At 47.1% G+C, this 16494-nt stretch overlaps 1 protein-coding gene across 15 annotated transcripts in view; it reads left to right on the plus strand.

Annotated features, from left to right (window-relative positions):
- The window catches only part of ankrd44 (ankyrin repeat domain 44), a 312538-nt gene that overhangs the window by 268699 nt on the left and 27345 nt on the right, over positions 1-16494 (plus strand). For 14 of the 15 annotated variants that reach the window (XM_038789101.1, XM_038789094.1, XM_038789089.1 and 11 more), the window contains one exon: positions 3588-3670. The exons of the other annotated variant lie outside the window; for it this stretch is intronic. In XM_038789101.1, the coding sequence (XP_038645029.1) occupies positions 3588-3670 (83 nt within the window). The remainder of the gene's footprint in view (positions 1-3587; positions 3671-16494) is intronic. 15 annotated transcript variants of the gene reach the window in all.

The raw sequence follows: 16494 nt of genomic DNA on the forward strand, positions 1-16494 counted from the left end.
ACAGGAAAGGTGAATCATCCGTCATGCTGAAAACAACTGGGCATGAAAAAACGCACTTCACCTGTGTTCTGAGTTGCACGGCATCGGGAGAAAAGCTTCCACCGATGGTGATTTTTAAACGCACGACGATACCAAAAGAAAAATTCCCTACAGGAATTGTTGTGAAAGTCAACAAGAAAGGATGGATGACGGAAAGCCTAATGCATGAATGGCATACGGAGTGCTACGGCAAGCGACCGGGAGGATTCTTTCACAGGAACAAGGCATTGCTCGTTTTGGACAGCATGAGGGCCCACATAACAGATTCTGTGAAAGAAGCCATCAAGAGGACAAACTCAATTCCAGCTGTGATTCCTGGGGGCACAACAAAGTATTTACAGCCACTCGACATCAGTTTAAATCGTGCATTTAAGGTGGCGCTTCGCGTTCAGTGGGAGGCTTGGATGACAAGTGGGGAGAAATCCTTCACTAAAACGGGCCGCATGCGAAGAGCAACTTATGGTCAAGTCTGCCAGTGGGTCCTGACAGCGTGGAGCATTGTTAAAAAATCCACTATCATCAACGGGTTTCGAAAAGCTGGATTGCTGCGTGTTGAAGAGGGCAGCATGAGCTCAGCGGGAAATTTGCCTCCGGATGAAAGTGATGAGAGTGACAATGAAAACAATCCAACATCGGATGAAGCAATTCTGAGGCTATTCAACTCTGACACTGAAGGAGATGACTTCAGTGGTTTCAGTGCACAAGAGGAGGATAGTCACTGTGATCACCTGGGTTGGTGATATCTTGATTACGATCAGTAATAAAATACTTCTTTTTACACATGATTTATTTATTTTTAATGTTTCAAACTGATGATTCTATGTTAATCTTAAGAGCTTAATCGGATTGATTTCGCTCCACAGTGACCAATGACTTTCTTGGTAGGCTATTCTTTACCGCTAATTTTTTATTTTTGTTACAAGCCGTATTTCGTTAAAGCCTGTGTAAAGCTCATTTGTTTCAATGTACCGGTAAGCACCTGCGGCTTATATACGTGTGCGGCTTATTTATGTTAAAAATTAAAAAAAAAATTCAAAATCAGTGGGTGCGGCTTATAGTCAGGTGCGCTTTATAGTCCGGAAATTACGGTATTTCCAGGTTCATGATTTCTTGCGTAAGGAAATCTCTTAATTTACCTTGGCACTTTCGCCCTCCCTCTTGAATAGGATCTTATCTCTGACCGAATTGGGGGTGGGGAATATTTCAGACGTTTATGGCCAGATCCTGTCTACAGAGCATTCTGCGTTGGATGAGGAGAGGAGGAGGTATGAGGGTGAGCTTGGTCCAGTTTCTGATTGGGGAGTGTGGAGTGAGGCTCTTCACAGAGTCAACTCAAAGTCTTCCTGTGCTCGGCTCAGCTTGATTCAGTTCAAGATGGTGCATAGGGCGCATCTGACCAAGGCGAGGATAAGTTTTTTTTTCTCTGGGGTAGAGGATAGGTGTGAATGCTGTTCTCAGGGAACTGGCAAATCATACCCTATGTTCTGGCCATGTCCTAAACGTGTAAGCTTCTGGGTCTCCTTCTTTAGCACCATATCAGGGATTCTTGATAGAGCTGAAACCTTGTCCGCTGTTGGCCATTTTGGGGGGTTTTGACTCGCCGGTGCAGACGGGGATGAAGACTGATGTTTTCACGTTTGAATCGTTGATAGTCTGGAGGCAAGTTGTGCTGGTATGGGGATTTTCTACTCCGTCCATTGCCTCAACCTGGTTGGGTGTCCTAATGGAGTTCTCTTTTATCCAGAGAAAGTCAAGTGCACCATTAGAGGGTCGGTTCTACTCGAGATGGCAGCCATTCATTTCCTTTTTTAGAGTTGGATACTGTCAACTGTTATGGGAGTTTATATGTTGAAGGGTTGGGTTTCGTGGGGTTGTTAGTTATTGTGTACACTATTCATGCATTGTACCTTTTTGTTTAGTGTGGAATTCGTGAAAAAATTCTTCAACAAGCATATTTTAAAAATAATAATAATTGTAACAGGAGCCACTCCGGTTGTCTGCCTCTCCCTGGTATTTTCAACTCTTTGCCTGTAAGGGGCGAAAGAAGAGAGTTATGAGAGTGAGAAATGGATACTGATGAAATACTGAATAAATACTGAATACTGTTGGGGAGTTTTAAGTTACGGCAGAGTGATGTAAAATGCTGACTGAAAAATGCCAGTGTCTTAAATTTGAACCTCTTTGCATTTGGACTGTCTGCTCCAAAAGAAAACAATTACAATGAATATTAAAAAATCAGGTGATTGTATTGTGAAAACATTTTCATTACTGCACTGAGATAGTGATAATGGAGGAGGGAACACAACATGAAAACTGAAGACAAATGGCTTGTTTGCAGAATTTAAAAAAAAATTCCAACTATATAATTTCAACTAAATGTGCAATCAGAATGTAGTTGCCTAGACCAGGGATGTGGACCCCACATTACTTGGACAGGTCCCCAGCTGTATACTGGCAGTCTGCCTGCAGGATCAGGGACCCTCCTGATAACAGCAGGTGGCTGCAGCAACGGTGTCCCTAAGGAAAGATCCACCTCTCAAATTACGCACCAAATCAAAACATAAGATTCTGAGGGGGCTTTCCACAGGGTGCTGAGAGGATGTTTCCCTCATGGGTGTAGCTGAGATAGGGGTTTCGATTTCAGAATAAACGGTCTCTCATTTAAGACGACAAGGAGTTTCTGCTCTGCAAGTCATTCGCCTTTGGAATTCTCTTACACAGAGAGCAGTGTAGGCTATGTCACTGAATATGTTCTAGGTGAGTTAGACAGATTTTTGACCAAAAATAGTAAAGCGAGTGGAGGCAATAAAGTGAAGTTAAGGCCACAAACGGATCAGCCATGAACTTATTGAATGACAAAACAGTATGTGGCAGGCCAGGTTCCGCGCGCTGCCGGCGCCATGTTGCAAGGCGTGCCGCCGGCGCCTTGTTGCAAGGCGCGCCACTGAAGGCCGCCGCCATGAGCATGTGCAGCCAGGGATCCGGCAATTCTATGACCGTATCCGCAGCTAAAGCCGCTTTAGGCTGCGTGCCTGCCAGCCGCCCCCCCCCCCCCCCCCCCCCCCCCCCCCCACCAGACTGAGGATCGGTGCAGCTTTTGCGCCGTTATTTTGGGCGTAAAACACCACTGTTCCCAGGCTGGCGTCAGCACTTAGTCTTCAAATCGGAGAATCCAGCCTCATGTATGGTAAATAATCCACTTTAGAGCACCTCTGAGGATTTACTTTTTTTTTAAATAGCGCACTTAAAATATCCAGTGAGAAACTTGTACTGTTTAGTGAAAAAGTGAACAAAAGAATTCGAGGAGGATCTGTCAAACATAAAATATGTTGCTAACATTGGTGTTAATTATTGTTCAGTGTAACAAATACTTGGTTGATACTGAAACCAAAAAAGTAAAGGGCATACAGGTCTTGATCCATCTCTCAAATGACCGGAATCCACTGACTTTGCTGGCTTGAATTTTTAATTTGAAGATTATACTGCAATTGGAGCTTTATCAATTCTTTTAAAAAATCTATATTTTTTTAATTATTTTTCCATTTCAGAGATCTTGGTAAACAGTGCAAAGGCTGACTTAACTTCAAAAGACACCAACAAGAACACAGCTCTTCACTTGGCATGTAGCAAAGTAAGAACAAGAAAAGGCTGTTTGATATTTTGCACAATCTTTATTGTGGATTCTATCCAGAAAATTTAATCTTCAGAGATGACAAACACTAATAAGACTTCCACGTTGGTGATTTTCTTCTCAAGCTCCCTACACTAACATGTAAATCTAAAATTTCAGTCAAACGCTTTGATCCATGTTATTCAAAACTGCTCTCTTCACATTCGAGAAATTATACTTTTGTGACCCCAACGTAATAACATCCATTGTATTCCAGATTATTTGGCTATCTTTATTTACCCTTATCATTGAATTTTTCAACCTGTTCTTAAACAGATACTTTGGCAGTGCTTAAGAACAGTACATTCTCGTAATCTCGATCTGTCAAAGCTACCCCCAAGAGGAAATTTGTGTTCAGTTTAGTTGGCCTTTATACAACGAGGGAAGTCTTGCTATAACTGTACAGGCATTGGTGAGACCACACCTACAATAAAGTGTACAGTTTTGGATTCCTTATTTAGCACTTGCTTTGGAGATACTTTAGAGAAGGTTCACTGAGTTGATTCGTGGAATGAGAGGATTGTCTTTTGAGGAAAGGTTGAGCTGGTTGGGCCTATAGTGATTGGAGTTGAGAAGAATACGAAGTGATCTTATTTAACATGTAAGATTCTGAGGGTAAAATAAACAAAATACTACAGATGCTGGAATATGAAACAATATGAATGCTGGGAAAACTCAGCAGGTCTGGCAGCATTTGTCAGGGGCGAAAATGAGTTAACGTTTCAAGTCCATCTGACTCTTCATCAGAACTAAAGAGAGGTAGAAATGTGTTGGTTATTAAACTGTAGCTTGGACAGATTGCAACCTTAAGAACACAATTTATATAAATGATTTAGATGAAGGGACTGAAGGTATAGTTGCTAAGTTTTCTGATGACACAAAGGCAGGAAAGTAAGTTCTGAAGAGAACACAAGGCGGCTACAAAGGGATAAAGATAGTTTAAGTGAGTGGGCAAAGATCTGGCAAATAAAGTATAATGTGGGAAAATATAAAATTGCTAATTTGGCAGGAAGAATAAAACAGAAACATTATCTAAGTGGTGAGAGATTACAGAGTTCTGAGATGCATAGGGATCTGGATGCCCTTGTGCATGAATCGAAAAAGCAGGTAATTAGAAAATTAGAATGCTATCATTTATTGCAAGGGCAATTGGATTTAAAATTAGGTAAGTTATATTTCAGGTATACAGGGTATCGGTGAGACCACATCTGGAACACTCTATACCGTTTTGACCTCCTTATTTAAGGAAAGATGTAAATGCATTGGAAGCAGTTCAGAGAAGGTTTGCTAGACTAATGGAATGTCCTTTCAAATTTTAAAAGAAAAATACAGTTTGTGAAGATATGGTTTTCCCAACAGCACCACCATCACCAAGTTCCCCTCCATGTCACGCACCATCCTGACTTGGAAATATATTGCTGTCTCTCGGTAAAAAAGCTGGAATTCCCTCCCTAATAGCACTGTGGGTGCATCTGAATCACATTGGCTGCAACGATTCAAAAATACAGTGCACCACCAACTCCTCAAGGACAATTATGGACGGAAAATAAATGTTGGCTTTGCCGGAATGCTCCCATCACATGAACAAAAAAAAAGTTTGATCAAGTGCCATATAGTAGGCTTGTCATGAAGTTGAAGCCCATGAAATAAAGGGGAGAGTGGCAGCTTAGATACAAAGCTGGCTGAGTGACAGGAAACAGCGGTGAGTAGTTGTTTGGACTGGAGGAATATACAATGGGGTTCCCAGGAGCCGGTATTAGGACCAGTATACGTAACCTTGACTTAGGTGTACAATTAAAAAATTTGGAAATGACTCAAAACTTGGATGTATTCAATGTGTGAGGAGGATAGTGATAGACTAGTGATAGAACTGTGAAGTAATGCATTTTGTTAAAAGAAGGAGGTAAGGCAATATAAAATAAAGGGTACAATTCTAAATTGGGTGCAAGAACAGAGAGACTAGAAAGTATATATGCACAAATGTTGAAGGTGGCAGGCAGGTTAAAAAGGGATATTGAATCATGTGATTTATAAATAGCAGCATTGAGTACAGAAGTAAATCTTTATAAACTCTGGTTTAGTCTCCACTTGGCACCACATTTAGGAAGATGTGAAGAGTTTGGAGAGCAATGATTCATGAAAATGATGGCGGGTTCAGGGATGTCAATTGTGAGGATGGATTGTAGACGCCTGGCTCATTCTCCTTGGAGAAGAGAAAGTTGAGAAAATATTTGATTCAAAATCATAAGGGAATTTACAGAGTAGATGGAGACAACCTGTTCCTTTTCACGGATCGGTTAAGAACCAGAGACACCAATTTGAAGTGATCAGCAAAAGAACCACCGGTGACTTGAGGAAAATTTATTTTACTAGCAAGTGGTTATGATCTGGAATATGCTACCTGACTGATTGGTGAAGGCAGATTCAATCTGACAGACAGGAGGTATTTTTGTTTTTGTTTTGCGTATGAATATAATTTAAATGCATTATTTCACATGTGCAGAAGATGTTACCCCAACCATGTTCTTGAGGAATTTTGCACTATCCTTTCATTCTAAATATTTAATGTTCAAGCAATGTCATTTAAAAAAAAAAAATTTTTATTGAGGCATTTATAATTTGAACAATTTTAAACATCAGGTTTCAACAAGAACAAAACAATATACCCCCACCCCCGTGACAAACCCCAGCCAACATGGCTTATACAAACAGTACCACCTTCCCCCAGCCCCCACTCCACTAGTTCTCCTGCCCTTACTCGCCCCCCACTTTTTTTTTTTAGAAAATAATTTACTGAAGCATTTGTAATTTTCAGAGTTTAACACAGTAACGTTTCTTAAACAACCGCGTGGGCCGACACATGCAAAAAAACCTAAAAAACAATGTCCCCTACTGCCCACGCCCTATGCCCTAATTACCCGTATGCTGAGTTCCCTGCCCCTATCTAATACTGCCATGCCTCCTATTTTGTTCTTTCCCCCCCAACCCACTGCTGCCGTTCAATTTTCTTTGAAGAAGCCGATGAACAGTTGCCATCTCTGGGAGATCGCCTGAATTGATCCTCTTAAGGTGAACTTGATTTTTTTTTCAAGGCTGAGCAACCCTGCCATATCGCTGACCCACACACCTGACTTCAGGGGCCCCCGAGTCCCTCCATCCCAGCAAAATCTGTCTCCAGCCACCAGGGAGTAGAAGGCCAGGACATCGGCCTCCCTCCCCCCTTGGCCCCTGGATCATCCAATACCCCAAATATTGCCAGTTCTGGACTCTTGAGTTACCCTCCATTCCAGGACTTCTGGCGTAACATCCGAAAATCCTTGCCAGAATCCCCTCAACTTCAGACATGCCCAGAACATATGTACATGGTTAGCCGGGCTACCCCCACACCACCCACATCTGTCCTCCACCTCGTCAAAGAACCTGCTCATCCAGGCTATCGTCATGTGACCCCTGTGGACCACTTTGAACTGGATCAGGCTAAGTCTGGCACAGGACGAGGGTGAATTGACTCTCTTCAAGGCTTTTTCCCACTTTTCCCATTTCCAACTCTCTTCCCAGCTCCTCTTCCCACTTCTGCTTCACCTCCCTGATCGGGCCCCCTCCCACTCCACCAACTCCTTGTATATCTCCAAAATCCTCCCCTCTCCAACCCCAGTTTTTGACATCACCTTATCCTGTAGGCGCGGAAAGCCAGGAACCTGCCTTTGTACAAAGTCCCGGACCTGAAGGTATTGAAACCTATTCCCGCCCGGTAGCTCAAACTCCTCCTCTCGTGCCGTCAAGGTCGGAAAGCCCTCCTGGATAAATAAATCTCCAAATCTCTCGATCCCTGCCTGCTGCCACCTCCTGAAGCCCCCATCGAGCCTCCCCAGGACAAACCGGTGATTGTTACAAATCGGAGACCACACTGACGCCTCCTCCAATCCCATGTGCTACCTCCATTGCCCCCACACCCGTAGGGCTGCCACCACCACAGGACTTGTAGAGTACCAAGCCGGCGAGAACGGCAAGGGCCTCCAAACTGGTACCCTTGCAGGATGCCACTTCCACTCACTCCCAGGCCGACCCTTCTCCCACTACCCACTTCCTGACGATCGATATGTTGGCTGTCCAGTAATAATTAATAAAGCTCGGGAGGGCCAGGCCCCCCCTCTCTGCAATCCCGCTCCAGGAGTGCCCTCTTTACTCTTGGAGTTTTCCCCGCCCACACAAAACCTGTAATCGCCATGTTTACTTTTCTAAAAAAAGCCTTTGGGACAAATATCGGAAGGCATTGGAAAAAGAAAAGCAGTCTTGGGAGGATTGTCATCTTCACCGTCTGGACCCTTCCCGCAAGCGTCAGCGGGAGCATGTCCCATCTGTGGAAATCCCTTTTTGTTTGGTCGACCACTTTGCCCAGATTTAACTTGTGGAGCAGTCCCCACTCTTTAGCCACTTGAATTCCTAAATATCCAAAACTCCCCGCCACCACTTTAAAAGGTAACTCCCTCAGTCTCCTTTCCTGCCCCCGTGCTTTAATCACAAACATCTCGCTCTCTCCCATATTCAACTTGTAGCCTGGAAATCACCCAAATTCCAAATTCCAAGTTCCATGATTTTGGTCATCCCTCCCACCGGGTCTGAAGCATAAAGCAGCAAGTCATCCGCATAGAGAGAAACCCTGTGCTCCACCCCCCCACTATCCCCCGCCACGCACTCGATGCTCTAAGGGCCATTGCTAAAGGCTCTATGGCTAGGGCAAACAGTAATGGGGATAGCGGGCATCCCTGCCTTGTCCCTCTCCCGAGATTAGAATATTCTGACCGGGTTCAGTTGGTTCTCACATTTGCCACCGGGGCCTGATATAACAGCCGGACCCAGTCCACAAATCCCGCCTGAACCCAAAGCTGCCTAAAATATCCCATAAGTATGTCCACTCCACCTGGTCGAAAGACTTCCCCACGTCCATGGCTACTACCACCTCAGCCTCACGCCCCTCAGCTGGCATCATTATAACATTAAGAAGCCGTCTAATATTGGACGTCAGGTGCCTGCCCTTCACAAATCCCGTCTGATCCTCACCTATTACCTCCGGGACACATGCCCTATTCTGGTGGCCAAGATCTTTGCCAGTAATTTCGCATCTACATTTGAAAGGGAAATTGGTCTGTAGGGTCCACAGCTCTCCAGGTCCTTGTCTCACTTCAGGATGAGAGAGATTGATGCCTGTGATAGCATTGGGGGAAGCACTCCCAACTCCTTGGATTTATTGAAAGCCATAACTAACAGTGGTCCCACTAGTCCCGAAAACCTTTTATAAAATTCCACTGGGAATCCGTCAGGTCCCGGGGCCTTATCTGATTGCATTGCCCCCAATCCATCTATCACTTCACCGAGCCCAATTGGGCCCCCCAAGACTTCCACCAGCTTCTCATCTACCTTCTGGAACTCTAGACTCTCCAGGAATTGGTTCATTCCCTCCTCCTTCGCAGGGGGTTCCGACTCATATAAACGACTATAGAATTCACAAAACACGTCATTAACCGCCCCCCGGGTCCCTCACTACTTTCCCCCTCACATCCTTAATTTTCCCTATTTCTCTCGCCGCCTCCTGCTTCCTCAGCTGATGTGCCAACATCCAGTTAGCTTTCTCCCTATATTCATATACTGCCCCTTTTACCCTCCTCAGCTGTCCCTCCGGCTTGCCTGTGGAAAGGAGCCCAAAATCCTTTTGCAGTCTCTGACGCTCCTTCAGGAGCTCCTCATTTGGAGACTCCTATCCACATGTAAGATTTCTCCTACTAGCCTGTCCAGCTCCGCCCATTCAGCCCTTTCCCTATGGGTCCGAATCGAAATATATTCCCCTCTCATGACCGCTTTCAATGCCTCCCACTCCACCCCAGCCACGGTCTCTCCCGTGTCGTTGGTTTTTATATACCCCCGAATGGTCTCCCTCACTCGCTAACAGTCGTCTGCTAACAGCCTTGCATCTAGTCTCCACTGTGGGCGCTGAGAATTTCCCATGTTCACCTGTAAGTCGAGCCAATGTAACGCATGGTCCGATACTACGATTGCTGAATACTGTGTCCACCACCCCCGCTAGCAATGTTTTGTCCAGCAGAAAAATATCGATCCTGGTGTACGCCTTGTCCACATGAGAATAGAATGAATATTCCTTGCTCCTTGGCCTCACATTTCCACGGATCAACACTCCCCATGTGCTCCATGAACCCCTGCGGTTCTTTTGCCATTGCTGATACTTTCCCCGACCAAGAACTTGACTGGTCCACCCTAGGATCCAAGACAGTGTTAAAATCACCCCCCCATAACCAACTGGTACGAGTCGAGGTCTGGAATTTTTCTCAGCATCTTCCTAACAAACGCGACGTCATCCCAGTTTGGGGCAAATATATTTACCAACACCACTGCCATTCCCTCCAGTTTCCCGCTAGCCATAATAAATCTAATTCCCGGGTCTGACTCCATTTTCCCCACCTCAAATGCTACCCTTTTGTTAATTAGGATGACCACCCTCCTTGTTTCAAAGTCCAATCCTGAATGGAACACCTGTCCGACCCATCCCTTTTTCAGTCAATTGATCCCCCAGCTTCAAGTATGTCTCCTGTAACATGGCCACGTCAGCCTTTAACTGTCTCAAGTGTGCGAACACACGGGCCCTCTTGACCGGCCCATTCAGGCCACGAACATTCCACGTAGCCAGTCTGGTCAGGGGTCTCTTGCCCCCCTCCCCTATCGATCAGCCATGACCTTTCCTCGACCAGCCCTTAGCCCATGACCTGCACCTCCCCAGATACGCCCCTCGGCAGCAACCGTCATCTAGTCTCCATCTCCAGCCTCCTGAAAGTCCCCTACTCATCAGCATACACTAAAAGGTCAAAGTTAGATAACTTAGAGAAATCCTTCTCTTCCTGGTCATCACAACTCAAGTTACAGCACACCACAGAACTTTTTGATTTAAATCATCACCAACCAGTTTTTACTTTTTTTAAGTCCTTATGGGTCCCCCAGGTTGTTATCTTTCATAAAGACCGCCACTTCTTCCGGCGAGCCAAAATATAGTTCTCCGTCCTCATAGGTTACCCAAAGACGGGCTGTGTAGAGCAGTCCAAATTTTATTCCCTTCACATATAGGGCCGCTTTAACTTTATTAAAACTCACCCTCTTCTTAGCAAGTTCTGATCCCAAGTCTTGATAAATCCGGATCTCGGCTTCTTTGCACACAAACCTTTTCGTTAGCCCAACTCATGATACGTTCTTTGTCCAGGAATCGATGCAGCCTCACCACCATCCCCCTGGGGGGCTCACGACCCTGGGGCTTGCTCATAAGTGCCCTGTGAGACCGGTCCACCTACAACGGCCTGTCGAACGCCTCTGCCCCCATCATTTTCCCAAACATCTTCCTTTCCCTCTGGCAGACGGACGATCCGAATGTTCTGCCTGCGGGAATGATTAAAACAAAGACCAAAGAAAAGTACAGCACAGGAACAGGCCCTTCGGCCCTCCAGGCCCGTGCCGACCATGTTGCCCGTTTAAACTGCAATCTTCTACACTTCCTGGGTCCGTATCCCTCTATTCCCATCCTATTCATGTATTTGTCAAGATGCCCTTCAAATGTCACTATCGTCCCTGCTTCTACCACCTCCACCGGCAGCGAGTTCCAGTCACCCACTACCCTCTGTCTAAAAAAAAACTTGCCTCGTACATCTACTCTAAACCTTGCCCCTCGCACCTTAAAACTATGCCCCCTAGTAATTGACCCTCTACCCTGGGAAAAAGTCTCTAACTATTAATTCTGCCTATGCCCCATATAATTTTGTAGACCTCTATCAGGTCGCCCCTCAATCTCCGTCGTTCCAGTGAGAACAAACCGAGTTTATTCAACCGCTCTTCATAGCTAATGCCCTCCATACCAGGCAACATCCTGGTAAATCTCTTCTGCACCCTCTCTAATGCCTCCACATCCTTCTGGTAGTGTGGCAACCAGAATTGAACACTATACTCCAAGTGTGGCCTAACTAAGGTTCTATACAGCTGCAACATGATTTGCCAATTCTTATACTCAATGCCCCGGTCAATGAAGGCAAGCATGCCGTATGCCTTCTTGACTACTTCTACACCTGTGTTGCCCTTTTCAGTGACCTGTGGACCTATACACCTAGATCTCTCTGACTTTCAATACTCTTCAGCGTTCTACCATTCACTGTATATTCCCTACCTGCATTAGACCTTCCAAAATGCATTACCTCACATTTGTCCGGATTAAACTCCATCTGCCATCTCTCCGCCCAAGTCTCCAATCCTGCTGTATCCTCTGACAGTGCTCATCGCTATCCGCAATTCCACCAACCTTTGTGTCGTCTGCAAACTTACTAATCAGACCAGTTACATTTTCCTCCAAATCATTTATATATACTATGAACAGCAAAGATCCCAGCTCTGATCCCTGAGGAACACCACTAGTCACAGCCGTCCAATCAGAAAATCACCCTTCCATTGCTACTCTCTGCCATCTATGACCTAGCCAGTTCTGTATCCACCTTACCAGCTCACCCCTGATCCCGTGTGACTTCACCGTTTGTACTAGGGACCTTGTCAAAGGCCTTACTGAAGTCCATATAGACATCCACTGCCCTACCTGCATCAATCATCTTTGTGACCTCTTTGAAAAACTCTATCAAGTTAGTGAGACACGATCTCCTCTTCACAAAACCATGCTGTCTCTCTCTAATACGTCCATTTGCTTCCAAATGGGAGTAGATCCTGTCTCAAAGAATTCTTTCCAGTAATTTCCCTACCACTGACGTAAGGCTCACCGGCCTGTAGTTCCCTGGATTATCCTTGCTACTCTTCTTAAACAAAGGAATAACATTGGCTATTCTCCAGTCCTCCGGGACATCACCTGAAGACAGTGAGGATCAAAAGATTTCTGTCAAGGCCTCAGCAATTTCCTCTCTAGCCTCTTTCAGTATTCTGGGGTACATCCCATCAGGCCCTGGGGACTTATCTACCGTTATATTTTTCAAGATGCCCAACACCTCGTCTTTTTGGATCTCAATGTGACCTAGGCTATCTACACACCATTTCTCCAGTTCTTCCACCTTTTCCAGCAGCTGTTTTTGCCAATCCTGTAAAATGCCAATTTGAAGTGCCATCCCAGTGGACTGCTCCTCTTGTTCCATCGCCTGCTCCTGCAGCTTTTGGATCGACTGTCCCTGGGCCGTCACTGTCACCTCCATCTGGTCAACAGCCTCCTTAATCGAGGCTACCACCTTGGTCAGGTCCTACACACACTCCTTACGATGCTGGGCGAACTTCTCATCCAGGTATGTAACCAACCGATCCATCGACCATTGAGCCAGTAGGGCCGGACCTAGCTTCTCTGCCATTGCAGCCACCAAGCTCAGATCCTCACTTCCAACCAGCTTTTGATTCCTTCTTTGGCGATTACTTTTTGAGCATAGTTCCATAGGATGGGGGTCGCCTTCTCCTCCTCCTCACTTTTATCCATAGAAAAAATTACCGCGGAAATCCAGCTTAAAAGCTGTTTAAAAAAACCCACCAAGAGCGGGAGTGCTAAATGTGCAACCGTTCACAACATGGTCACCACAGGAACCCCACCCTACTTTTAACCCCTGCCAGAAACCCCTCAGTCTCAGACATGCCCAAAACATATGGGCATGGTTAGCAGGAACCCGCACAGCGGCCACACCTATCCTCCACCCCCTCAAAGAACCTGCTCATCTGGGCCATTGTCATTCATGTGCGTCCTGTGGATCACCTTAAATTGTATCAGGCTGAACCTCACATACGACGAGGAATGCATTGACTCACATCAGGGCCTCCTCCCATAATCCAGCCTCCAACTCCCCACCCAGCTCCTCTTCCCACTTTCTCTTTACTTCCCCTATCGGGCTCCCTCCCACTCCATTCCTTGTAGATCTCTGAAACCTTCCCCTCTCCTACTCCTGTTCTCGACACTCCTTACCTGAAGCCCCTGGTGTGGCAGGTGCGGGAAGGTCAAAACCTGCCTCCGCACAAAATCCCTCACTTGGAGATACCGGAACCCATTCTCACCTGGCAACTTAAACCTCCTCCAGCTCCTCTAAGCTCAGGAAGCCGTCATCAATAAAGGGATCTCCAAATCTCTCAATCCCCGCCGCTGCCACCTCCGGAACCCCCCATCCAGCTTCCCCGGAGTGAACCGGTGATTATCACATATCGGTGCCCACACCGACACCCCTCCAACCCCATATGCCAGCGAGAATGGCAGAGGTGTCGTTAACAGTGCCCACAACCCCCTGTCCCCCTTGCTCTTTGCACTGGCGATTGAACCTTTGGCTATGGCGTTGAGGGAGTCAGGGAGATGGAGGGGTCTGGTGCGGGGTGGGGAGGAACATCGTGTATCGCTGTATGCGGACGACCTGCTGTTGTATGTGGCGGATCCAGAAGGGGGAATGCCGGGGGTGATGGAGCTATTAGCGGAATTTGGGGGCTTCTCGGGCTATAAGTTAAATTTAGGCAAGAGTGAGGTATTTGTAGTACACCCGGGTGATCAGGAGGAGGGAATCGGGAGACTCCCATTTAAGAGGGCAGTGAAGAGTTTCAGATACCTGGGGGTGCAGGTGGCCAGGAGTTGGGGGACTCTCCATAAGCTTAATTTTACCAGGCTGGTGGAGCAGATGGAAGAGGAATTTAAAAGGTGGGACATGGTGCCGCTATCGTTGGCGGGTAGAGTGCAGTCCGTCAAAATGACGGTTCTCCCGAGGTTCTTGTTCCTTTTTCAGTGTTTGCCCATCTTTATCCCTAGGGCCTTTTTTAGAAGGGTGACTAGCAGCATCATGAGCTTTGTTTGGGCGCATGGGACCCCGAGGGTGAAGAGGGTCTTCTTGGAGCGGGGTAGAGATGGTGGGGGGCTGGCGTTACCCAATCTCTTGGGGTATTATTGGGCGGCCAATGTGTCGATGGTGCGCAAGTGGGTAATGGAGGGGGAGGGGGCAGCATGGAAACGGATGGAGAGGGCGTCCTGTGGCGATACAAGCCTGGGGGCCCTGGTAACGGCGCCGTGGCCGTTCCCTCCTACGAGGTATACCACAAGTCCGGTGGTGGCGGCTACCCTCAAGATTTGGGGGCAGTGGAGGCGACATAGGGGAGAAGTGGGGGGCTCGATGGAGGCTCCGTTAAGGGGGAACCATAGGTTTGTCCCGGGGAACATTGATGGGGGATTTCAGGGTTGGCACAGAGCGGGCATCAGACAGCTGAGGGACCTGTTTATTGATGGGCGGTTTGCGAGCCTGGGGGAGTTGGAGGAGAAATTTGGGCTCCCCCCGGGGAACATGTTCAGGTATCTGCAGGTAAAGGCATTTGCTAGGCAGCAGGTGGAGGGATTCCCTTCGCTTCCCGCGAGGGGGGTGAGCGACAGGGTGCTTTCGGGGGTCTGGGTCGGAGAGGAGAAAATATCTGATATCTACAAGGTTATGCAGGAGGCGGAGGAGGCGTCAGTAGAGGAGCTGAAAACGAAGTGGGAGGGGGAACTGGGGGAACAGATCGAAGACGGGACATGGGCTGATGCCCTGGAGAGGGTTAATTCTTCCTCCTCGTGTGCGCGGCTTAGCCTCATCCAATTCAAGGTGCTGCACCGGGCCCACATGACTGGGACAAGGATGAGTAGGTTCTTTGGGGGTGAGGACAGGTGTGTCAGGTGCTCGGGGAGTCCAGCGAACCATGCCCATATGTTCTGGGCATGCCCGGCACTGGAGGAGTTCTGGAAGGGGGTGGCGAGGACGGTGTCGAGGGTGGTGGGATCCAGGGTCAAGCCAGGTTGGGGACTCGCGATTTCTGGGGTTGGGGTGGAGCCGGGAGTGCAGGAGGCGAAAGAGGCCGGTGTGCTGGCCTTTGCGTCCCTAGTAGCCCGGCGAAGGATCTTGCTACAATGGAAGGATGCGAGGCCCCCAAGCGTGGAGACCTGGATCAATGACATGGCGGGTTTCATTAAGCTAGAGAAGGTCAAATTCGCCCTGAGAGGGTCGGTACAAGGGTTCTTTAGGCGGTGGCAGCCTTTTCTCGACTTTCTGGCTCAACGATAGGGTACGGGGACAGCAGCAGCAGCAGCAACCCGGGGAGGGAAAAGGGGAGGGAAAAGGGGAGGGAAAAGGGGAGGGGCCGACAATGACTATGTTTGTTTATTTAATTTTAATATTTTTTAAGTTCTTTTGTTGTTCATTAGGGTTGGGGGGGTGGGGGGATGTGATACATGCGCCGATACGGTCTGGGGGTGTCACAGTTATTATGGGTTATTTTGTTGCATTTCATTGTTTGTCGTTATGTTTTATATTTTCTGTAAAAAATTCCAATAAAAATTATATTAAAAAAAAACAGTGCCCACAAACTCGTGCTCCTATATGAGGCCATCTCCACCCGCTCCCAAACCGCCCCCTCCTCCACTACCGACTTCCTGACCATTGCAATATTCGCCGCTCAATAATAATTTATAAAATTCATAAGAGTGGGTCCTCCCCTGGCACACACCCCTCCATGCCCCCACTCCAGCAGTACCTTCTTTACCCGTGGGATTTTACCCGCCCAAACAAATCCCAAGATCACCATATTTACTTTTTTAAAGAACGCCTTGGGAATAAAAATTGGAAGACTCTGGAAGACGAACAAACACCTTGGAAGATTGTCATTTTCACTGTCTGTACGCACCCCGCCAATGTCAATGGGAGCGCATCCCACGTCCGAAAGTTTCCCCTCATCTGTTCTACCAACCGTCCCAGATTCAGTTTATG

Source organism: Scyliorhinus canicula, chromosome 2 (assembly GCF_902713615.1).
Source record: "Scyliorhinus canicula chromosome 2, sScyCan1.1, whole genome shotgun sequence".
Lineage (NCBI taxonomy): Eukaryota > Metazoa > Chordata > Chondrichthyes > Carcharhiniformes > Scyliorhinidae > Scyliorhinus > Scyliorhinus canicula.